Here is a 25894-nt window from a genome sequence, read left to right as displayed (position 1 = left end):
GGTTCTACTATACGCTCGAGTTTTACATGACAAGATGCGATTTTACCGTCCCTTAGCAGTTTGTATACCAAAAATGTCTTTCCACACGAAGTGGGTCCCGACACGATCATGGTGAAGAAAGCAGGGGCCCTAAGAGCCGGAGCAGGAGCTATAGAAGCCCTAGGAGATATAGGAGCCAGAGCAGGAGCTATAGGAGCCATAAGAACAGGAGCTATAGGAGCCGGATAATGAGCTATAGAAGCCGAAGCTATAGAAGCCTAAGAGCCGGAGCAGGAGCTATATGAGCCATAGGAGTCGGAGTTATGAGCCAGACCAGGAGCTATAGGAGCCGGAGCAGGAGCTATAGTAGCCATAGGAGCCGGAGCTATAGTAGCCATAGGAGCCGGAGCTATAGGAGCCCTAGGAACCGGAGTTATAGGAGCTGGAGCCATAGGAGCCTGGAGCTGAGTTGAATGAAAGGTATTTCAATGACGTAGCATGTTTGATCATTTTAAAAAAGTCTTTGGACATACGGAAAAAGGGTCTTCTGTTCATAACAGTTTCAGGAATAAACCAATTCTGATCCATGATGATGACTGTGCTCGACGTGAAATGACGATGTCAAAACTGTCATGCCCCATTTTATAGACTTCTCAGAAATGATTGTGCCGTTTCTGACCCATGTCAATATGCTCTCGTCGTTTCTGTTCACGCCACTCTGTTCTCGTTTTCGTTTCAGGTCGGCCTCGGCTTGCTCCACCACCTGTTGTTTGTGTGTGTGTGTGTGTGTGTGTGGGGGGGGGGGGGGGGGGGAGAGACCATGACGACTAATTTGGCAATATACAGGGTGAACCCTGCAAATTAAAGCACTGTCCGAATGAAGCAATATTGTTTGACAAGCTTTGGGGCACGAAAGAAGACTTTACCAGGACTACAGAAACTTAAAACACGTTAAAAAAATATCTCCAAACTCTTTTTACATTGCAGCTTTATGCAAGAACTGTCTGTTGAGGTTCATGGAAGACTCTATTTTTTTTTCTCTTTTGTAGGTCAGGTCATAGGGTTTTACGTGCACATTCAGAACAAGCTGTTATAGAGCACGCCTGTCATGGGCCGGCTCCGTCGTCTAGGACAGAAACACAGGAATCAATCTATTTTTAAAATCCTTAGCTTGACCAGTGCAGTGCTCTTCCAAACGAAGGTAGAAAATAAATCAAAAGAAAAAGAGCATGGCAGCCTCCATAGAAATGGCGGCAAGTTCTAAACAATTATTTTTGGGGCTTATTGTTCTGGTTTTGTTACAGAAGAATGAAGTTTATGCAGCAAAACTAAATGCCCCAAAAGTTCTTTTACCTTACTGCAGTTCAGTTGTTGCTAACTATACTTTAGAAGTCGAGTTTTCTCCAGAGGAATCGAAATCGGCAAATTGTTACAGATGGTAAGGCCGTCGTTGCAGTTAAAACCACGTGACGATCAGCGATGCAAATACCATGTCATAAAAATTATGCTAATATCCTCATAACTCATAAATACATCTGAATAAGAGTTCTGCTCCCAATTTATTGTAAATGCTTCATTCCTTCATATACACTATTCACTTTATTTCTCGTTACAGCCAGTGCACCACAACTGGTGTAACAAAGGCCATGGTATGTACTACCATGTTTGTGGAATAGTGCATATAAAAAATACGTTGCTGCTTATCAAACAGAGTAGCTCATGAAGTGACGACAACGGATTTCCTCTCAATATCTCTATTACTGTGTTCCTTAACGGTTAACCATATGTCCGACACCATATTCTCGGAACCGAACATACAGGTACTTCGACCCCTGGCCGCCATTGTTTATCATGTGACACGGTGAAGCTTCTCCTTAGTTACATATGGTTTGATAGTGAAATGAGGCAACTTTGGTCGATCATTTACAACAGTTAACGGTCACGATGCCTAAAACATGTTGTGCAGTTGGCTGCATAAACCATAACATGATGTTAAAAAAAATATCGTTTTACAAATTTCCAAAAGAAGAGACTAGGCGCCGCTTGTGGGTAGGGTAATTAAAACGACAAACCTGATGGAATTCCATGGCTTCCCTCACAGAATGTGACTACGTTGACTTTAATGTTGTTGCTTGCTGACACCAACAGAGATTAATTTAGCAAACAAAATGGTTAAAGCATGTGCAGTGATAAAAATCCCACATTATACTGTAAATAAAATACACAATTCCATCGTCTTCCATGAACCCCAGCCCCCCCTCCCAACAAAACGATGCATCCATTTCTTGAATAAAGAGTATATTCATGTATCATTAAATTTGTGTGGTCTTTATTTTTCATTTAATCTTAGTTGCTTGGATATTATCTATACTTGTATTTATTTTGCCGTACTACATCTTATTTATTTATTTTTTAATTTTAAAATAAGTTTATACTGCTAAATTACTCACATATAATAATTATAATATATGCCTAAATTCTTGTTTAAACCTTAATTATTATTACTATATTTTTTTGGTGCAAATGTGTCTGTAGCAGGCCTGCAGTAAGAAAATATAGGTCGCCCCCCCCCCCCCTCTCTCTCTCTCCATGTGTTTAGTATTACTTTGGTGCAGAGGGTAAATAATGTGTGTGTGCCTTTATATATATACACACACACATATACATAAATCTAAAAATACATAAAAATCTACTCTATTGTGATCAATATAATTTGGTGGTTGTGATACATTTGTAAATTTTGCTTAAGTTAGAGGATTTACCTTTTTACATATATGTGTCGTTTCATGGTATTTTACAGTTCAGTGTGTGTGTGTGTAATCTGCTTTAGCAATTACCTGCAATAAAATGAATGGTCAACTGCCATAGCTGATATTTGTTTTCCATTTTGAAAACACTGTTTGACATGGAGAATACAGCATTTAACCATCTCATTCATATTATTTTCCTTGAATATGCTACATAAGTGCATCTACATGAGGTAATTTAACCCGGGTTAAAAGCAACTTAGGTTAAATATGTGTAGTCTAGTAGAAGGCATACCGATATAGATAAGTTTATTAACAACCATATTTGCCTCCTTTCTGCAGCTGTATACTGTTAAATATTAGTGTTGTAGATATTACTTAAATTGAACTGCAATAACAATTCCAATACAGCACAAGACTGAACAAGAAAATATCTGCAATATCCATTGACTAGATATAAAATAACACCAATGTTATACATATATATATTAACCATTATTTACTCAGGTAAGTTTTGGGGTTTTATTACTAAATATACCCTATTATTAAAACATTTGCATGTTTGTTCGACGAGGTAACACTTATGTTTTATTAGGTTGTAGACCTCGACATAAAAATAACTGAGGGAACTGATTATTTGCTCCCTAATGTAGTTCATGGGAGGGGTGGGGTGGGGCAATTTAAAATATTACCATATTGATACTACATGTATATAAATTCACATGCCAAAGGGAACTATATATTATTCTCCTTGAACTAATCTTAGGTGTGATGGGTAAGTAGAGAGAGATATTGCTCCCCCTAGATGTCAAGGTCTGAGGATGGCTATATTTTATTATTGGTTTTTTTTTTTTTTGCCTGCATTCAACCAGTAAGGAAGGGCAACAACATGTGGTAATTTTGCAATCTGTGAAAACAAAAGCATTCCATTATTTCAAAAAACTATTTAGTTTTAAGAATAAAAGAATGTATTCAGTGGAACATTATAACTGTTGCCATTACATCTATATGACGATAATACTATTGCAATTTTGAAGTTGTAAAATAACAACTTTGCCATTGTTTAATTATTACATATTATTTGGAAATAAAATAATTATTAAATCATAAAAATAATTAACTTAATCATGCATACAAATTTTATTATAAATACAAATTATATATTTTGTAGCCCACATCATAATTATTATATTAATAATTATCTTATCATTTCAAAAGTGTAAAAATTTATAATTAACATTACCTGAAAATTGCATCAACAAAAATTATATTCTGCCCAACCTACCCTGTCCCCTCGACATTCAAAGTACACGGAAACACATCCGAGAATAACTGTAAATAAAATGTGTTGAGTGTGCCGTTAATTAAAAACATTTCCTTCTCCACTATTCATTAGTAGTAGTAGTATGTCTGCATGAATAAACTTTCTGTAATCGTGAAGTTTGCAATTTTAATTTCTGAACGTCTGCGGTTCATATAAATTTAATTATGCGTAACCAACACGCGAACAGAACGGCGGTTCGCATGAAATATTGTGCCCTAAAATGACTGATGATCATGTGGTTGACATCCAATAGCCGATTATTAATTATAAATATGCCCTGGCAGTTTTGTTGCACAAGCAAACTTTACTGTACTTTGTGTGACATTTTACTTTCGTATACCATTACCAGTTGAAGCTCATAGCAAAATATTTGGATTGTTTTGAATATATTATACTATTATAATTATTCTATTTCAGAATAGGTTAAAATTATGAAGTATGATACAGTGTCTGGGTTAACTGATGTCACTAACTGTTTTCTCTACTGTAGGGAATTGTTTTTGCAGATAATTAAATTCATGATCTAATTAGAATTTCACAATTTTTGTGTGACTTTTTTAACAAATATATTTTCCTTTATACTTATAGTAGAAATGAAATGAGGCTGTGGGAACGCGTCATATAATATAATATGATCTGTAATATAATTTCAGTGTCTTTTGTTTATTCATATACCATTATGTGACCATACATTGAAGTGTTAGATGCTAATGGTAACCTTGTTATCAGAGTTTAAGCTTTCATTTGTCAATTCACCAAAAAGCTAATTCGAAAACCATGTGTCGTATGTGTATAGCTATTTTAAAACATATTCTGTTTAACTAAATTTTACTTGATTTGGCTACAGATTTTCTGGTTAAATTTGCCATATTGCTAATAATTTTTGTCATCCAGCTTGAACCCTAATACATACCTGTTTTTGTTAACTAGGCGGTCCACCCGACAAGATGTTGCCCAAGTACAGCTTATAGACAGTCCAGATGGTGAATGTTCCAACAAAGCGGTCGTGTATGTCATCTCAAAAAGTGCTCACCAGATGACCACAGTGGTGCTGGCAGAAAACTGGGGTAAACATTCTGTTGTGTGGTTTTGATTAGCATGAATTCTTATATTTTATGTTCTTTGAAATTCTAATCTCCTCAGGACTGATGCCTTATAAAGCTTTTAGAGTCTAGACTCGAGACTAATAGAGTGTGACCTCATTAGAGATTGAGTCTGGACTCGAAGGGTTTTATAAGCACGGGCCCTGGTTTATGTTTATTTTCATTTTACAGTCTTCCATTAAATGTTTTTTTTTATTAAGTGGACACCCTCATGACGAAGTAAATGTGGGGTTTTAAGAGTTTCCAGCGATCCTACCTTTTCTTACTTTTTGTTCTTTTTCCTACTTTTTCTTCAAAATACCTTGTTTTTCCAACTTTTTTGTTTGTAAATGCTGCAAATTGCTGCTAAAGTGTACATATTACATATATACATAAAGTGTTATTATAAAAGTCAACAGTTATCAAATAAATCCCATAAACGACAATAGTAACATGTGGCTAAAACTCCTACCTGCAGCATATCAATCGACATAAACGCCACAGATATAAATACTACCACCCCTCACCCTTAAAGTAAATCAGAAAAAATTGGGGGTCAAGCTGCTCATTTCTGAGATAATGTGTAGCGTCTATGACTACCTCTATCAAAAGTTGGGTGCACGTCGAACTTTGACCCATCTGGAAGTTATTTGGTTTAAAAATATATATTTGAAGCAAGATATATCTTCCAATTTGCGGCACCATATTAAATTTACACCCTGTAAGTCAATGTGAGATAAGATTTTATCTCTGTCTAACCGGAGGGAACTATACTTTTCATCTCCGTTCTTCTGTCCGTGATTTTGTCCGTCTATCCCACATATAGTTTTCCGTATGTTTTTTCTCAATGCCTTGAGATATTTCAAGTAACTGTAACCTGACCGTAACGTCACGTAAGATTCATGTTCTTTTGAATATAATAGAAAATATAGGTACAAACTGAGATACGTTTTCTCGGTAATACCACTTTTTGGATTGCGTGATATTCTCTATATTTAACTACATGTCATGTGTTACTTGTTTTAGTGATGGGTGAGATACGAACTTTTGTGTGATATTCTATATTTAACTACATGTCATGTGTTACTTGTTTCAGTGTCGGGTGAGATACAACATTTCATGCAGTATTCTCTATATTTAACTACATGTCATGTGTTACTTGTTTCAGCATCGGGTGAGATATGACCACTTGTGTAGTATTCTCAGTATTTAACCACGTCATGTGTTACTTGTTTCAGTGACGGGTGAGATACGACCACTCATGTAGTATTCTCTATATGTAACTACATGTTATGTGTTACTTGTTTTAGTGACGGGTGAGACACGACCACTCATGTAATATTCTCTATATTTAACTATATGCCATGTTTTAGTGACGGGTGAGATTCTGAAATGCAATGTGATTGTGGATGAGATATCTAAACTCCTCATTGATACCACCACGCGACTGCTCTATCTGGAAGACTCGCCAGAAGAACTCACTGTTCGAGGGTACGACACTGAAGGTAATGAAAGATCAACACGTTGTCTGGTACAAACTTGTCATTTGTCAAGCTTTGGCAGTCACAAACTTTATGTTAGGGTTCATTCTGTGATTTTGTTCAGCACAAAATGAAGTATTTCTATGTTGAAGCAGTTCGATACAGTATGTTTTAAAATGCCCATTGAAACCAGACTTTTTACACTGAGCTCAATTTGTCCCATGTTTAGATGGGTTTCACTACATGGTGTAAAGTAGTTCTATGGGTATATGTAATAGTACATGATTAATAAATGACAACAGTAACATTATTTCAACATTTGGTGACGGGCACATTTTCATTTATGACAGGATCAAATTGATTGACCTAGGTCATTTTGACAGGCACACCAAAACATTTATTTCCAGGCCTGGAATATGGTTTTTAACTTGATGTTTGCATTTAAGAATTAAGCAAACTGCCCTGAGAACACATCTTTGCCATAGATCTGGGATGTCTCTCCAGGATAGTGGGGTTGATGGTTCATTATTTTTGAGAGAGAAGTCAGTAGTACTTTTACACCTCCCTATTGAGCTTCTAAATCAATAAGGAAGCAGGATGCTAATCCATTGGATTTGTTGCAAAATGCATTTGACATCATACTTGATTTTCCTATTGAATACAATAATTGATGATAACCAGTAATAATGCAGGTGTTTATTAATATTGCACTTTAAAAATGTATTTTTCTTATCCAGTCTTGTTTGATCTTGTTTTGCTTGAAAAAAAAAAATCATTTCTTTTGTTTCTTAGGAAACATATTTTCCAGTCTTGAAGGACTGATATTTGAATGGAGTTTGGTGTCGGACACAGAGACAGGGCAAGCTGTTATGGATGCCCACAATATTTTACGGTAAATTGCTTGGTTTTCTATGCAAAGTACTTCATGAGTAGTATTTCCTAGCTTATTTTAGCATGGTGCAGCACCATGCCTCAATAGTCTAGCACCATCTTGCCTTCATCAGCACCATGTTGCCTTCATCAGTACCATGTTGCCTTCATCAGCACCATGCTGCCCTGAGATTAAACAAGCCTTTTTCAGTAATTAATTCTAAAATTGCATTTATAAAAAACCCCCAAAAGATATTATTAAATTTAATTAATAAAATACGCCTTTTATATCTTTTGCCATTCATTTATTAAAGCAAGCACATAAATTACATTAATGTTTATTTCAATTAATTTTTGTGTATTTTTAATGAAAAACAAGTGCCCCGAAAATGGTGAAAGTGCCCCAAAAGTGTTTGGTCTACCATGCCTTGCCAAATTTCTAGGGAAGTCACTAATGAGTTTTTTTTAACCGGCCTCGGTGGCGTCGTGGCAGGCCATCGGTCTACAGGCTGGTAGGTACTGGGTTCGGATCCCAGTCGAGGCATGGGATTTTTAATCCAGATACCGACTCCAAACCCTGAGTGAGTGCTCCGCAAGGCTCAATGGGTAGGTGTAAACCACTTGCACCGACCAGTGATCCATAACTGGTTCAACAAAGGCCATGGTTTGTACTCTCCTGCCTGTGGGAAGCGCAAATAAAAGATCCCTTGCTGCCTATCGGAAGAGTAGCCCATGTAGTGGCGACAGCGGGTTTCCTCTCAAAATCTGTGTGGTCCTGAACCATATGTCTGACGCCATATAACCGTAAATAAAATGTGTTGAGTGCGTCGTTAAATAAAACACTTCTTTCTTTCTAATGAGTTTTGTACTTAAAACTATTGACATTCTTCCAGTGATATATCATGTTTTTAAATTATCTGGTTTATAATGTAACATTGTTTGTTGGTGTGGATGTTTTTAAGGGATGGTCAATGATTGAACACATTTGAGGTGGGAAATTTCTAGTCAATTAAAAACTGATTAGCAACTACTGTTTAATGATTTAAAACTGTAACAATCTGTAAAACTTGTAGCTAATAATTCTGTTATTCTGGGGTTTTTAAAAGTACTTTAAATTTTATTTGTGGCTAGCTCTGCCACTGGCCAACTGCGATTTTTAACAACAGTTATTTTCAGTTTGCAGTATAATTTTATGTAATTCTTGATGTTTTGTTGAAAAATGACTGTCGTTTTATGCTATTTTTAAAGTTTATTAGATAATTTAGTGAACCATAATGATGTATGTAGTCCAATGATGCTAGTTTTACAATATTTATTTCCCCAAACCCCCATGTTTAACACTGTACAGTGAAGTTAGTAGTATATATGCATTGCAGTTTATATGTATGTGAATTATTTTTATTGTTTAGAATCAAAAGATTTGCTGAGTCACATTATACAGCTCCACATCATATTGCTACACTAGAGCAGCGTGGACTACAAGGGGACACAATTCTGGTGGAGGGAATCCGAACAGGAAGTGCTAAAGTCTCTACAAGACTCAAAGATTCTCAGTATAAAGTTAGTGGATATGACAATCATTTATCTAATATGAGAATACTGTATCTTGTTGGTGCAGTGGTTGTGTTGTTTACCAAATTCCTGAGGTGCGATGAGTCACAGAATCAGTTGCTCAGTGGACTTGGATTTTTGTTGTTATCCCAACCGATGCCTCATAACTGGTACATTGATACTTGTACAGTATGTGGGGAAGTACATAGATCCCTTGCTTGTTTTTAGTTACAGTGGCTCCCTCTCCCTTCATCTCCCTTCTCCACCACTCTCCCTCTCTCTCCCCCCTCTCTCTCTCCCCCCTCTCTCTCCTCTCCTCTCCTCTCTCTCTCTCTCTCTCTCTCTCTCTCTCTCTCTCTCTCTCTCTCTCTCTCTCTCTCTCTCTCTCTCTCTCTCTCTCTCTCTCTCTCTCTCTCTCTCCCTCCCTCCCTCCCTCCCTCCCTCCCTCCCTCCCTCGTCCAACTAACAATATTTTAAGTTTGTTTTGTTTAATGATACAACTAAAGCACATTGATTTATTTATCATTGGCTATTGGATGTCAAACATAGCACATACCACAGCCTTTGCTATACCAGTGGCTGGAACGAGAAATAGCCAAATGGATCCATCGATGGGGATCGATCCCAAACTGAGTGCTTTACCACTGAGCTACGTCCCGCCCCCACCAACTGACAAATTAGACACCAGATAGCCAGTGTAATATTTTCATTTCCTTTCTCACATTCTTTTTCATTTCCTTATTAAGACTGTCGGTGGACCCATTGGGCTATTTCTCGTTCCAGCCAGTGCACCACAACTGGCATATCAAAGGCCGTGGTATGTACTACCCTGTCTGTGGGATGGTGCATATAAAAGATCCCTTGCTGTTAATCCGAAAGAGTAGTCCATGAAGTGGCGATAGCAGGTTTCCTCTCTCAATATCTGTGTGGTCCGTAACCATATGTTTGACACCATATAACTGTAAATAAAATGTGTTGAGTGCGTCGTTAAATAAAAGATTTCGTTCCTTCCTTACTTTTTAAGAGTTCTGTGCCGATTGACGATGTGCGCATCATGGTGATTGCCAACCTGATGCTGAGTCCACCGGAGGCGTATGTGCTGAAACACGCCCAGGTGAAGTACTTGGTTGAGCTGCTGAAACACAACAAGCTGACGGAGATCAAGATGCCGTCCTGCCAGTACTACCTGGAGGTGGTCGACGCCCTCATCTGCAAGCTCAACAAGAAGACGTCCATCGTCACCGCTGAGGAGCTTGGCACGACCGAGATCGTGCTCAAAGACAAGAGTATCCTCAAGTTCATGTTTATATGATGATGATGATTTAAAAAAAAAAAAAAAAAAATCTCACTTTAAAGGAATGCTGAAGCAAGGCTACAGACATGAAACAGTTTGTAGTGTATTTCAGATTATGCACTTCTTCATTGGTGAGAGACACATTTTAATAAATATTTCACAATGTTCACATAGAAAATGGTCCTTGAAAGCTTAGGTGCGCCGATACACCGGACAGCACTGTATTGCTTAATATCAACAAGTATAATCTTATAGTTAATTAATAAAATGGTTAAATGTGATGGCTATTATATATTGCGGGTGCAGCCATTTTGTACCATCTTAGTTTTCTTAGTTAATTAGTCCTTAGTAAGTGATTACCATTGTCTAGATACACATACAAAAATACTTGCCAGTTTTTTATATCACATTATATTGTGGGATAACCTGCTGCCCCTACAATGTTAATGGACATTATCTGCCGTCCTGCATTATTACTGTAAATAATTCTGTAAAACCCTTTATTAAGTAGACTTTCCCCATCTAAAATAACAAAACTGACCGATTATGTAGTCCCAAAGAAAAGAAAATTATCACGTGGGTATCGTGAGTGGTTGTGTTTGCTGTATGTACTCTACCAATAGGCCTAATAATACGCATTTTTTCTTTGGATTTTTTAAGAGAGAAAAATACTATATAACTGCATTTCGTTTTGTTGATGCAAATTGAAATATATTTAGTTGAATAGTTTATTATACTATCAAGTCATTTATGTTGTTTTACAAGTCTCGTTGATTAAAGCAAAGCGCCTTGTTGTAAATTACTGCTTTTGTTTACACTGTGCATAGAGGGGTTGGTCAGAGCTGACATTACTTCGCCCTAAACTATAGTACCAGACGCCACGAAAACAAAACAAAATGGCTGCCTCTAGTTAGCAGGAATAATCACATTTTTTTATTAACTCTAAAACTATGCGTTTTTCATTTGTTAAAGTGTCACTATGTGTTGGTGGTCCGGGTATGCATCTTTCCAACACAAAGGCTCATGTTGGAGTTTAGTCTCCCTTTAATATCGTCAATAGGAAACAACCGAGATCGTGCTCAAAGACAAGTTGTTCATATGACGATGACAGGATTTTATGATTTTTATTTCTCACTTTAATATTGTCGAAAGGGAACAACCGAGATATTGCTCAAAGACGAGTGTGCTCAAATTAAGGTTTATATGATGATGAGGGCGACAGGATTTTAGGATATATATTTTTTCCTAAAGGTTAATTTAAAAAAAAAAAAATTGTTTAATGACTCCACTAGAGCACATTAATTATTAATCATTGGCTATTGGATGTCAAACATTTGGTAATTTTAACATTTAGTCAAAGAAAGGAAACCTGCTACATTTTTTTCATTAGTAGCAAGGGATCGTTTATATGCACCATCCCACAGACAGTATAGCACATACCAGTGGTGAACTCAAAGGTTAAATTTGGGTTTTATTCTGGTGACAGTGTCAAACTTTGTGTTTACCTCCAGTTATATCTCCATTTTTCATTCATGAGTTCTAAATCAATGAAACAATTATATAAGAATTGTTTGTCGTTTTTTTTGGTAAATTTATCAATGTATAACAGTCACAAATTGTATAAAATTGTGTTGCCTAGCGAAGCGATTTTATACAAAATGTGTGACTGTTATACATCGATATATTAAAAGAAAAATAACAAATATTTTTTATAATTACAAGCAACACTTCTCTTTAGTTAAAGATACACAAAAAACAGTTACTATCGTCCTTAATATATTTGTAGATACGATCTTATGATATTGTGAAAGTTTGTCATTTGAAGGAATCTTTTTAAGATTGATTAATATTTGTTCTCTTTGATTTTCCTGAACAATGACAGATATTCATGTGACTGAGTTTTTCCGACAACCTTCTGCTGTTCTTCATGTGGTGAATCCAGGATATTTGGGTGAGTAGATATAGATAAAGTTAAAAGTTTTTGTTTAACGATACTACTAGAGCACATTGATTAATTAATCATCGGCTATTGGACGTCAAACATTTGGTAATTCTGACGTATGGTCATCAGAGGAAAGCCGCTACATTTTTCCTAATGCAGAAAAGGATGTTTTATATGCAATTTCCCCCAGACAAAGTACATACCACGGTTTTTGATATACAAGTTGTGGTGCATTGGTTGGAGCGGGAAATAGCCCAATGGGACCACCGACAGGGATCGATCCCAGTCCGACCATGCATCAAACCACTGAGCTATGTTCCGCCCCCTCTATAAATAATATCTCATGCTGAATGTTTCAGTTGTCTCTTAATTTAGCATGGGGGCAGTATGTAGCTTGGTGGTTAAGCCTTGACTGGGGTACGATACATCGCAGGATGAACTCTGGTGTTTTCCCATTCCAACCTGTTCCCCGTGACTTACATCAAAGGCCTTGGTTTATGCTGTCCTGTTTGGGAAAGTGCATATATTTAGATTTATCATTAGAAGTAGCAAAATTAATGTTCAAATAACCATATGTAAGCAGACCCTAATTTTACTGGCAAATTTGTGTTTTTTTCGCCGGAAATCAGCTCCAGTCACCAATTTATTAGCAGTAGTGAGAAGTTGAAGTCGCAGTAATATTCTGGACCTAAATCGGAAAGATTAACTAAAACTGTTAATAAATTAACCACTTATTTACTTCAGTTAACACTGGGAACTATAGGAATTAATCTTTATTTCAAGATGATGTGAATTTTCAAAACTTGCTTTCCAGCATTTGTCGTTCTGCCTACCAGAAAGTGGGTGTTGGAGACTGGACGTGAATATGAAGTCCTCATTGAGGTGTATGACAAAGACAGTCACAAGATATTTCCATCAAATGTATGTTTGTAAACTTTGAACATTTGACATGCGGGCCATTGTGGCTTTGACAATCTAGTTTTTTTATGTTATGTTTTACCATTCATTAAACGCAGAACAAAAAGTGCCCTTATTTTAGCACTAATATAAGTGTGTTTTCTTGCCTATGAGATGAAATGATGATTCATTTTTAATCAATAACTTACTTTTTGATTTTAAGTGATTCTAATTTGGTGCATAATTATATCCAGTGTCACATTAAATGAAATATATGTGTTTCTTTTTCTTTTTTATTTCAGAATCTTAGGCTTACTGCAAATTTTGTGCCTTCCTATTTCAAAGTACTGTTTTCGACGAATAATGGAACGTACCATCATGTGAAGACTCTTAAGAAAGGCTACACTGACATTGACGGAGAACTGAATTCTGTCATTAGGGAGGTAAGAGTGAACCATTTAAAGATTGTCTGTTATTTTTTTGGAATGGTCGTAGAATAAATAATTCCTGATTAAAACAAAACTCCTAAATATAGATTAAAGACAACAAACAACTACCACATACATATATTGATGCCAATTTGATATTGATACTTACTTAGTTACTTACTTTACTTATACCTGTCGTCCCTTCTGTGGCATAGGCCATGGACTACAGTTTTCCAGAGTTGTCTGTTCTGGGCTCTGGTTTCAAGCTGCCTCCAGGTGTTTCCTGTCTTTTTGGTGTCCCCCAGGATGTCCCTTCGCCACATGTTCTTTGGGGCGGCTTCTTTTTCTTCTGCCTTGTGGGTTCCATGTCAGAGCCTGCCTGGTGATATTCGATGCTGGCTTCTGGAGTGTATGACCAATCCATCCCCATCGTCTCCTTCTAATCTTCTTACTGAGATATTAATACTTTCCAGCTCTCCATTCACTTTTTCATCCAGGATCCATGAAATGTTTCAGTCGCCAAATGAAAAAAATGGTCGTAATGTAGAGGGCTGCTTTCTCAAACATTTTTTGAACAGCATGTTTGATTTGTTTTCTAAAAGTATCTTAAAATATCTATATATTTTTTTCCAGGATGGTTCAGTATACGATATATTTCCAAAGATCAAAGGAAGCCAAGAAGTGGAAATCTATGACCCTATATCTGTTACTCCACCTGTACTGTTCTTTCCGTGGGACCCGGTCACTCGCTGTAATCACAAGTACAAAATACAGGTAAACGTTACAATGATTTTACATCTACAACTCTATGATGTTAGGGGAGGCAGGATCTAGCTCATTCAGTTGAGTGCTCACATGAGATGCTTGTGCTGTAGGCTCAAACCACCTCTGTGGATCCATTCAACTGTTGGGGTTTTTCTCATTCCAACCAGTGCACCACAACTGGTTAAAGGCCATGGTATGTGCTTTCTTATCCCTTGCTGCATTAGAAAAAATGTGTCGGGGGTTTCCTCTGATGACTACGAGTCAAAATTACCAAATGCCATATCCAAATCCATTAGCCGATAATTAATTAATCAATGTGTTTTAGTGGTGTCATTAAAAAAACCCCAACTTTAACTATCAAGTTAGGACCCAGTACCAGTCACAAAGTCGGCAGTACTTACTGGATGGGATGACGTGTTAATTGTTTCTTGGTGGGTCACTGTGGCACCAAAGTTAACTTCCTCTTTCTCTTTGACAAATCAAGTTTGATATGTTAGAAACAGTAACAGATTTGTTTTATGCTTTGGGTAAGCCGTGGTATGTGCTATCCTGTCTGTGGGATGGTGCATAAAAAAGATCACTTGCTACTAATGGAAAAATGTAACGGGTTTTCTCTCTAAGACTTTATATCAAAATTATCAAATGTTTGATATCCATTAGCTAATTAAAAGTTTGTTGCTATGTTTTGTGAAATTAAACCATACACTGAGGAGTCTTGCACAAGATGGGACCAATGCTCATACCAAACAATTTTGGGGTTGTTTTGAGCCACTCTTGGTGAGTCATTGGTGGCTGAAAACTGCATCTCCAATAGAGAAGCTCATGTAATGAGAAAATTAGCACAAGGCTGGTTAAAAATTATCTTGCCTTAAGTGAAACTCCTTAAGTGAAGTCTGTTTTATTAATCCTTTACCATAGGTATCGTCTCTGTACTCCTGTCTGTTCGTCTGTCCGTCTGTCCCACATATAGTTTTCAGGATGTTTTTTTCACAATGCCTTGAGATATTAAACTGATATTTTGTATATAGCTTTATCATGTACTGTTACAAGTTAAATTTGACTTTCATAGCAATTTACCCATTTTTTGACAGTTATGGCCCTTGAACATGAGATATGAAAATTTGTTTTAACATTATCCAGGCGTCAGGGGGCAGTGGTGAGTATGTATGGAGCTCCGCGGACAGCAGTGTTTCGACAGTCAACATTAAGGGTGAGGCTGTGACCATGGGACTTGGTACTACTAACATCACGGCTGCTGATGCCAAGAATTCCGCCCACACTGGGACTGTGACCGTAAGTTTATTACACTTCTCCATTGCTTTGATGATTATAAGTTGGCTCTGCCAGTTTTAGATTTTAAAAAACAATTAACAAATTTTATTTTAATTTGCGAAATTAATTTGACAAAAATTTCTGCTAACATACAGTTGATATGGTTTTCCCATGACATTAAAATCGCTATTCTTTTTTGAAGTCTAAGTCAGATTTGTTTTAACGTAACACTTTTTAAATTAAACATGGGTGAGGTATAGATACGGCAATTGCAACCCTCGGGACAAAATATTTTTGTAAGGGCCTCGGTTCTCACAAAAAAACATTTCCCTTGGGTTGGAATTGCCTTATCTATACATCACAATGGTGATAGATTCTATTAAATTAGCACATGGGGTGCTAGACAGATTTATCTAGCACCGTGCTAGAGCCGGCTAATTCAGTCCAGTGGTAAGAAATTTAAATACAAGTTTGAATCATTGTTTTATAGTTTTAAAATTATTTGCAATAAACAGTTTCAAAAAGGAGACCCGTATATAAAAGTGGGGATCATGTGATACAGGTTACTTACGACATGACATTTTAGCTGATGAGAGGTTGAGTATTCATGAAATGAAAAAAACACTCAAAAGTTTTCTTCATACTGTATTTTGAAGTTATCCAAAAGAAAAACACCACAAATGACTTTTAACCATTTTAGGTTCATGTTCTGCCACCACATGAACTGGTGTTTCCTCCTTCCAAAGTTGAAGCTGTGATCGGGTCCATGCTACGACTTCCCCTACAGGTGTCAGCACTGTTTGAAGGTATGTACAGTTAGTAAAGTGTTCTACTAATCCACTACTTTTTTATTTAAAAAAATTTTGTGAATGTATCCGAATGTACATGTACTGTGAAAATGACTACATATAAAACTTTTTTGAATACATAAAATTAGCCTAGAAGTTTAAGAAATTGTAATATTCAATATACTGCTGTATTCAGTAGTGGGTGTTAATGTAATAAACAGTTCAGTCTACCCATCTATTCATTTAAATTTATTTATAATTAAAATTAGTGGTTAAAATTAACACTGATCTTGGGGGGTGGGGGGGGGGGGTGGGGTGTTGAACAACATATTTACAAATCACAAGAAAAACTTGTTTGTTGAAATTATACGTAATGTAGACAATAAACTGAAATAATGCTCCATTTAATGAAATAATTACATTTTTGTTTGTTATCTTGCAGGAGAGAAATTGACTTTCTTTGATTGTCGCAACATGCCACTCAACATAACATTCAGTGATAACTCTGTATTTACACAAGATTCAGGTAATTCTTTGGTTTCTGGGGGTGATTAAATTATATTTTTTAATATTCAATGTTCCTTACTTATGCAGGTTAAAACATTAACCACTTAGTACAAGATATTATTCATGTGTCTCGAAGTAGTTACTGTAACTAAGACGATGACTTTGATAACCTTATTTTATTAGTTCCCTACTGGTCCTGGCAGGCTGGCTGGCTGGCTGGCTGGCTGGCTGTCTGGCTGTCTGGCTGTCCGTCTGTCCCACATATAGTTTTCTGGATGTTTTTTCTTTACAATGTCTTGAAATATTGAGCTAAAACATTATGTACAGCTTTATGTGCAGATCAAGTTTGACTTTCATTGCAATTTACTCATTGTTTAGAGTTATGGCCCTTGAACTTTGGAGATATAAACAAAAAAAATCCTGACTTTTTTTAGGTAATGCCTGATGGTATTGATATGAATTTTTTTTATATAGTTTCATGATATACAAGTTATAGATCAAGTTTAACATTCATGATGATTTACCCATGTTTCACAGAGTTATGACCCATGAATTTAGGAGATAGGAAAACTTGTTGGGCCCACTACGGGACATGTATTGCTTTAGCAGTACTCTCAGAAGGCTTTTTATAATTGACATGAAACAACCACTTCACAATTATAAACCAGCATTGTTTGAAGCGTAAGTTGACATTAGTCCTCCCTAACTCAGCTGAAATTTTTTATAATTGTGAATGTCCATTTACTTCTGTGTACTCAATACACTTCGTGCAGCTTTTATTTACTAAAGTGAACTAAAAACCCATTACAGGTAAGACATCCATACCAGCGGATGGTTGTACAACACTTAACTTCAAAGCTGTTCGTCAAGGTCACACAGAGGTCACTGCAAGATATCAGATTGGGAAAGTTACTCTTCAAGCATCTCTGACAATTGCTGCGTACAATCCACTCAAGGTAGGCTGATCATAAACTAGGACATGTTCTCTTTAGCTTTGCTATGATGTTCATTGCTTGAGCTTGTAATCTATCTGTCAGCTTTTTTTTCAAAGACTGCCAGTCTCTTACAGTTTAAATCTGAAACATGGTACAGGGCAGACACCACAAGTTGATGATGAGACCTGTTTTATTTCTTTTCAACTTAACATAAGAGGAAATTTGCCATTTGTTTGAGGTCAGGTTAAGTATTCATAAAAGAGAGAAAAAATTATCCAATTTTTTTATAGTTTAAAAGAAAAAAGTAAAGGAATTTGTGAACAGTTCAGACTGTTTTGATGGAATCTTTAAAAAAAAACAGTGTGGGAATACCCTACAAACTAACAGTATTATTTACATTTAATTAATTAATTAAAAAAAAAAAAGGAAATGAAAGATAATATTATCATATTATCATATGACCATTTCAAATAGTACCTTTTACTATTTTGTTTTTAATAATTTAAAAATTTAATACAGGTATATGATTAATTCAAAAAGATAATGAATGAAAACAAATGCTAGTCCTGTTTCATCCCAGCCTAGTTCTAAAGCTTGATACAAAAATATTAGAGGAAATGTTTGGAATTTGTACACATTTTTTAAACATTCTTAACAATTTAAATTTATGTTTACCATTAAAAAATTCAAGATGGTTAATTAAATAACAGTAGTATCCAGACCAGCCCTCTATTTTAACTGTTCTATGTATAGTCTGTCCCGTCATTCTATTAAAAAAAAAATTGTAAATAATTTCAGTTTGGTTTGACGTAAGAAAAAAGCAAAAGTGTTTTGGAAATAATTAAGAAATACAATTTGTGTGTGCAATTTACAGATCAATCGGCTCGGAAATAAATAACTTGTAGTAAATTACATAGTATGAAAAAAATGTGATCCCTGTGGGACGAACTATAGGTGCCAGATGGGGACTACATTTGTTTTTTATAGAGATAATATGAAATGTTTTAGTCGCCAAAAGAAAAAAAATGGTCGGTAGATCCAGACTGAGAGTTGCTGTAATGTTTTAGATAAAAGCTTTAATATAGTGTATTTTTACAGTTAATGAAGCAGTTAATTTCAAATAAATCATAATTGTTCATATTTTTATTTTATTCACATGTTTTTGAATATTTAGTTCTACATGTATTTAAGAATTGAACGTGAACATTTTTGAGTTTCATGCTAGCATGAAACGCAAAACCGCTTTACACACTGTATGAATGGCGTAGCGCGTTAGCGCTACGCCATTCATACTAGCATGAAAGTGTGTAAAGCGGTTTTGCGTTTCATACTAGCATGAAACTCAAAAAATTTCACGTTCAATTCTTATAATTCCAAACACATAACCATGTCATTAATGTAAAGCTCTTTAAAATAAAAAGTGAACTCTATTTTCCAACTATTTACTATTTTATTAACACGAAATTCATACTCAACATTAGCGGAATCCCTATGGTGGTTCGGCTTTTTCCGTCAATAGCCGAATGAGAGAATGACAATGTTACAATCATTAATACAATTCATTATAATTTTTTGCATTAAATGTCAATACCAACTAAAAACATTTTGAATTCACTAGAAACATATAACGTAAGTAATTTTAATAACTTTTAACCTGTAATAAAAATGTCTGAAGCGACCTATTTTGTATGCTATAATTTATATGTGAAGCGGTTGATGTATGAATATTTAACTACGAACTGTGGATGGACGCCATTTTTTGATTACTGTCCAGATTTACCAATTACGATGTTGAAATTACTGTTATAAAATTTTGAGTGCGTGATAATTCCATGTGTTGATAGATTTGACATGGAGAAAGTGGTTTCAATGTTTCCGGAAATGGATGAAACAGGTGTGTCGCGAGTTTCTGTGTTTACTGGCCTTGTAATTGTGGAAGTGGCAACAGGATGGTTTTGGCATGTGTGACTTCAAGTGGTGCGACACAAGTATTCGTGAGATTTGACAGTGCCATGCTCATGTTTCGTTTTTGGAAAGTGGAACATTCTCTGTTGTAGCTTCGAATTGAAGCTTCGTTCCTGTGTCCCGACATGTACATGATATGCCTAGTTTCAAAACCCGACTCGTTTAAAGATTGCATCGCAGTGGCGCGAAAACTTAGAAACTATGTGTTGTGTACGTCATACTACAATGCCGTTGAATGCGCATTACTGCTAATGGTTGGCATGAACTGACTGAATTTTGTTTTTGAAATCGCTTTTGTAAAATACCAAATTCCATTGGAATTATATACTTTTTTTGGATCGGCAAAATAGATTTTTAGCTGTGGGATTTTGAATTCACTATAAATCTATAACGTAAGTAATTTCAATAACTTTTAACCTTTAATAAAAATGTCTGAAGCAACCTATTTTGTATGGTATAATTTATATGTGAAGATGTTTAGAAGTTTGACAGCAAACGATTACTGTTTGATGTCTAAAAATAGAATCTCAAGGAAATTCCTCGGGGATTCCTTTGTTGACATAATTCATAAAGTAGTTCCGGCTATATAGCCAAAAATAGTGCTAAACTGAGATTCATGGTGCTATGAATGCCAGTTTTTATCGTCACGTGATACGAATTTGACCAATCCAAGGGTTTATAATAAAGGGATTTTTAGAGATTGGAATTATTAAATTATGACACATAGATGAATTTTCTTTTACTATTATCAGAACAGTCACTCACGTAATGTAACATATTATGGACAATTTTGTACTTTTTAGCAAATAAGCCAATAAGCTTCCCTGAAGTTTGTGAGAAGTACAATTATTTTATTCAGGATATAAACTTGATAATAGCTTGTAACTATTGGTTGGCCATATTTTAATTAGATTTTTTGTTTTATTTTATTTGTGAAGCCGGTTGATCCAGAGACGGAGACTGTAATAGTGGCGGCATCCTCCAAAGAAGTCTTATTCAAGGGTGGACCTCAACCGTGGGTGTTGGACTCTTCCAAGTACTTCCAATCATGTAAGACACAAATACATAAACACACAAAAAGCCCAAAATTTTGTTGTCTATAAAAGTTTAATTCTGAAAATAATTTACCAAAGATTTGGATAATATTTTTACCTTTTGTGATTTTGGAAATTGTTAATGTGTGTGTGTGTATTCAGAAAGAATGTTCCTGTTATAAATATATTTTCCATTTGTCATCGTGTAAAATTATTTACATTCATTATAAGCTTACTAATACACACTTTTTATGTATTAGGAAAGCATAAATTTTTTCATTTCTTTCCTTTTTGTAAATTTTTCAGTGTCAGGCGAGAAACCAACAGTGCTTATGATAGAGAAAGTGACAGTGTTTAATGTGAACAGTAAGTATTGAAATACGACAAGGCTGTTAAATGTAGTTTTATCATGTATGTTGCACCTGGAGTTTTGAACTGCACAAGTGTAACATTCCAGATAAATCCAAAAAATAGCTTATTTATGTTGAAAGTATGTTGTGGGCGTTTTGAATCAGTTATTTTTTTTAATACTTGAATACTTGTGGATGTCACTTGTCGACATATACATCTTTACCAGAATATATATATTTTTATTGATTTGTCAGTCAATGTTTGGGGCTTGATTTCATTTATCACGTGATGTTGATTACTTACCAAACTATATAATATATTGTTGAAGATGTTCTATAGGCTGGTGGATTAGTAGAAATTCTGGTGGGCTAGTAAATGTTAGTTGTTTTGCACCCCTGCTTTATCACATATTGTTATAGATTAAATTTAACTTTCATGGCGATTTACCAATTTCTTTTTACAGAATCATGGCCCTTGAACTTAGGAGATACGAAAATGTATTGTGTCTGGTAGGGGACATGTGTTGCTTTAGCAGTACTCTCAGAATGCTTGTTTTCCAAAAAGTAGTCTTTAGTGATTTTGGAGTGAAAACAATTGTCTGTTTAATACTTGTTCTTTATTATACATATGGTTCAACATAACCGAGTTAATAATAATCATACGAAGCACACGTGTAATAACAAATTTAATGATGTAATTTTTGGAAGCGACGTCATAACATGACGTTGCTTCTCCAGTCCTAGCTCAGACTGTGCATTTGAAATATGACGTCATTTTGTCGTCTCCTTCTAGTTGTGGCTGAAACATTTTTAGTTGGGTCTTGTTCTTCATAAAGAAAACATAATAAAGAAATTATTACACTTGCGTGTGAGTCATACTGATTTTACGGAACTTTGTCAGGGTTCATATATTACCCTCGCTCTCTCTCAGGCAATACAAAAATCCTGACCATTGTTTCTTAAAATCAGTACAACACACAAACTCATATAATAATTTGAGACAATAAGTTATTTATGCAGCTTTGTAATTACAGGTGTCTTTTTTTACAATTTCCGGGTTTTATTTATTTTTTCAGGAGGATTCCATGCATTCACTGTACTGTGCAAGGACTTTGGTGATCAGGTAAGAGACATGATTTTATAGAACAAAACAATATGTCAGGTCAGGTAATGTTTAATCATGCTCACATACCACTACAGCTTCGAACATGTCTATCCCGGGGCAGATCTCTGGATAGCCAGAAATCTGTCTTGGGACAGAAAAAGTTAAGGGGGCAATTTTGAATGATTACTCTAAATAATATTGGGGAGTTTAAACAATTTTTATTTGTGCAGTCCTAAAATATAATATAATACTTTGATAAAATAATTTTTGCACTAGTTTTTTAGAGCAGGCAATCTAAATGTAAAAATTATTTACTCTTAAATGTAACCCTTTAGGGAGGGAAAAGAGGTTAGGCCAAGGCCACAGGAGGTTTTGTGGTTGTAGTATGTCAGTGTTTTCGGATCTTTTAATCTAATTTTAGCTCTTTTGACAAAATAATTTTCACAAAATAGATTAGATTTGTTCTGAACTGCTTAAAGATTACCATTATTGAAAGCTGGTATAGCGTTTTCAGCTCTTTAATGAGAATTTCATCTTTTATTTTTAAAATGAATATCAGATCCTTGTCTATAATTTTAAATAATGATCAGTTGATCAGGTGCCTTTTATTGTTTGTAGTACTTCTTATCCAATTGTGTCATCTTTCATTCAGGACCGGCCTCGATGGCGTAGTGGTTAGGCCATCGGTCTACAGGCTGGTAGGTACTGGTTTCGGGCTCCAGTCGAGGCATGGGATTTTTAATCCAGATACCGACTCCAAACCCTGAGTGAGTGCTTCGCAAGGCTCAGTAGGTAGATGTAAACCACTTGCACCGACCAGTGATCCATAACTAGTTCAACAAAGGCCATGGTTTGTGCTATCCTGCCTGTGGGAAGTGCAAATAAAAGATCCCTTGCTGCTAATCGGAAAGAGAAGCCCATGTAGTGGCGACAGCGGGTTTCCTCTCAAAATCTGTGTGGTCCTTAACCATATGTCTGACGCCATATAACCGTAAATAAAATGTGTTGAGTACGTCGTTAAATAAAACATTTCTTTCTTTCTTTCTTTCATTCAGAGACTTACACTGACTGTGGGAAATCATAAAACTGCCAAAAACCAGTTTCCTGACTCAGCAGAAGCCAGTATTAGGTAACTCAGTTTATAATTTTAAGATTTGTTTTTTTATATCAATAAAATAATTTTGAAAAATGCCTTTTGCTACTTCCCTATTCACTATTATTACCTCTATTATTGATGTTAGATTAGAGGAACCTAGATATTCGTGAATAGCAAATAACCCAGAAAGATATTAAAAAACAACATATATGTGTTGCCAGGGCCAGTGCTATAAAACCTTTAAAATTTAAATTTATTTAAGTCTGAACTGCTGCATGCAGTTTGTATGATGTTGTCTTGGTGTTAAAGTATTGTGACTCTATGGAAGCCCAATCTTTTACTTCAATGTTTATCCCACATATATAATAGTGTCCCCCATACAAATGGCTTGTAATTAAATTTTAATTTGGATTTTGAAGTTTATAAATACAGTGTTCATACTGTGTGTAGTACGAAAATTTTGATTGTGATGGCGAGTGCGTTCTGTATTGTGATTGGATAATTACATTCTTTTTCCGGGATCAAATGAAAATAACACCTGGAAAGTTAATGACATCATTAAAAAGTGATGTCATTAGCAATTGGAACAGGCCAAGTTGACGGTTCAAAGGGTTTACAGTTAGATTGTAGCCAGGTATTTTTTTCAAGAAATACCAAGTATACAGTTTGGTCAAAAATGACATTTGCGGGATAAAATAGACAATAACATCTGCCAATCTAAAATCGCCATATGGTTATCTCCTAATTACTTCTCTGTTCATTGTTATTACCTTTATTATTGATTAGTATGATCCAATCTAAAGTCAGATTTAAAATGATGTCACACACATTTAATTTGAAGGTATTGCCATGACATTAAAGTTTCAAGTTATTAGTCTTGAGTCTAGACTCTAAACATTTTATAAGATCGGGTCCTGCAAATTGTCAACTGAGTGTTCAATAAACAAGGAAAATTATACTGAGTGGTTTACTTCTACAGTTTGTCCGTATTTACTACGGAAAATCCGAAAGAAATGCATTCTACGAATTAAGTATGGAAACTACATTTGGTGTCGTTTTTTTTTTTTGGTGGGGTTATTAATTTGAAATAAAACATGTACTCTATAACCATTGACCTATAAACATAATAACATAAATGTATTAATTAATGTTTAGACATTTTGTGACCTCAATATTTAAACAACATTTTTTTTATTTCATTAATGGTATTTAAACATTACACTCTTTTTCTTCTTCATATTTTTGGACAGAAAAGTGTTTGATTTTTTTTATTTAAAAAATCTGGATAATATAAATTAAACATAAAATGCCTGAGCACTTGGAGATCTTGTCAGTGTAGTAATGTTATTAACAGCTGGTAAAGATGTTGCTGAAATGCATACCACACGTTCAAACACAGCAATAAATCACCCAAAAGGGGTTTACTAGAAACATTTTCATTCAAATAAAAAAAAACCCCTAAAACCCAAACCCACAAACAAAACATTTTGACATCCAGTAAGACTATGTTTATTACACACTGTAACAACATTTGTACAACAATACTGTGTTCATTTGTTCTGTTTATGACTATTGCCTTGAATCCTTTAATACACCTATTACAACTACTGACAAGAAAGCCAAACTACTGACAGGACTAAGTGAAACTACGGGTACAAAGCAACTGATTATATGTTTAAACAGATAGAATTGCAGTGTATTTAAATGTGGTGTAAAACCTGCAGCTACCACTGTTTTATTTCCAGATTTATGTGTGCCAAGCCTGTTGAGCTACATCTCCTACCTGTGATGCATTCTGATCCATCTCTACCACCATGTCCAGTTACCCAGGAAACACACAATCCAGTAAGTCCACACTTTGTATATTCTGTTCGGTTAAGTATTCGGGAAACATACATTCCAGTGACTCCACATATATTCAATTGTCCAGTTCCATTAAGTCCACATTTTATATATCCTGTTGTCCAGTTACTAAGGAAACAACATCATGCCTCCACTTGTTGTGTCATTACTTATTATAGCAGCATATTATAGTCTGGTTTAGGAAATCGTTCCTCCTAAAAAAAAAAAAAAAAAAATTGTGTTGTGATGTGCCTTTTGAAATGTTTCTTTAATAATTTAGAAAGTTAACCTCTGTAGTATTTAAATAACCCATTCATTTGAAGTTACTTGTTATATTTTGTACTAACTAATAACAACTGTACAAGTAGTATACTGCCACTTGTATAACAGCAACACGAGGCGGTGCTCTGGCATGAGGTTGGCTTACTGAAAATGTTTCTGTTTGACTTGTTGAATTTTTGTACGGTAGTTGTCATGGGAGAGCATTCCCTAACACTAGTAGTCACATGACCCTCTTAATATAGTTGTAGTTTTCACAGATTCTGATATAGAAATTGTAAATTAAACTGCATGGTATGCAGCCTTCTCCGCAAAACAAACATTCCAGTAAGTTTACATTTTATATATGCTGTTGACCAGT

The 25894-nt window shown here is 35.3% G+C and overlaps 1 protein-coding gene across 1 annotated transcript in view; it reads left to right on the top strand.

The window, feature by feature from the left end:
* The first annotated feature begins 1213 nt into the window (after positions 1 to 1213).
* LOC121381664 (nuclear pore membrane glycoprotein 210-like) overlaps positions 1214 to 25894 on the top strand; it is a 74316-nt gene continuing 49635 nt past the window's right edge. The window contains exons 1-19 of the mRNA XM_041511008.1: positions 1214 to 1417; positions 4981 to 5117; positions 6506 to 6637; positions 7406 to 7505; positions 8893 to 9043; positions 10059 to 10320; positions 12211 to 12279; positions 13085 to 13191; positions 13470 to 13610; positions 14229 to 14369; positions 15501 to 15653; positions 16333 to 16438; positions 16863 to 16946; positions 17738 to 17883; positions 20766 to 20877; positions 21168 to 21227; positions 22288 to 22334; positions 23372 to 23445; positions 25158 to 25257. Coding sequence (XP_041366942.1) covers positions 1227 to 1417; positions 4981 to 5117; positions 6506 to 6637; positions 7406 to 7505; positions 8893 to 9043; positions 10059 to 10320; positions 12211 to 12279; positions 13085 to 13191; positions 13470 to 13610; positions 14229 to 14369; positions 15501 to 15653; positions 16333 to 16438; positions 16863 to 16946; positions 17738 to 17883; positions 20766 to 20877; positions 21168 to 21227; positions 22288 to 22334; positions 23372 to 23445; positions 25158 to 25257 — 2313 coding nt within the window. The 5' untranslated portion in view covers positions 1214 to 1226. The remainder of the gene's footprint in view (positions 1418 to 4980; positions 5118 to 6505; positions 6638 to 7405; positions 7506 to 8892; positions 9044 to 10058; positions 10321 to 12210; positions 12280 to 13084; positions 13192 to 13469; positions 13611 to 14228; positions 14370 to 15500; positions 15654 to 16332; positions 16439 to 16862; positions 16947 to 17737; positions 17884 to 20765; positions 20878 to 21167; positions 21228 to 22287; positions 22335 to 23371; positions 23446 to 25157; positions 25258 to 25894) is intronic.

The sequence above is a fragment of the Gigantopelta aegis genome, chromosome 9 (genome assembly GCF_016097555.1).
Source record: "Gigantopelta aegis isolate Gae_Host chromosome 9, Gae_host_genome, whole genome shotgun sequence".
Classification (NCBI taxonomy): domain Eukaryota; kingdom Metazoa; phylum Mollusca; class Gastropoda; order Neomphalida; family Peltospiridae; genus Gigantopelta; species Gigantopelta aegis.
The sequence above is the reverse complement of the archived record's forward strand: the minus strand, read 5'-3'. Positions and strand labels throughout refer to the sequence as shown.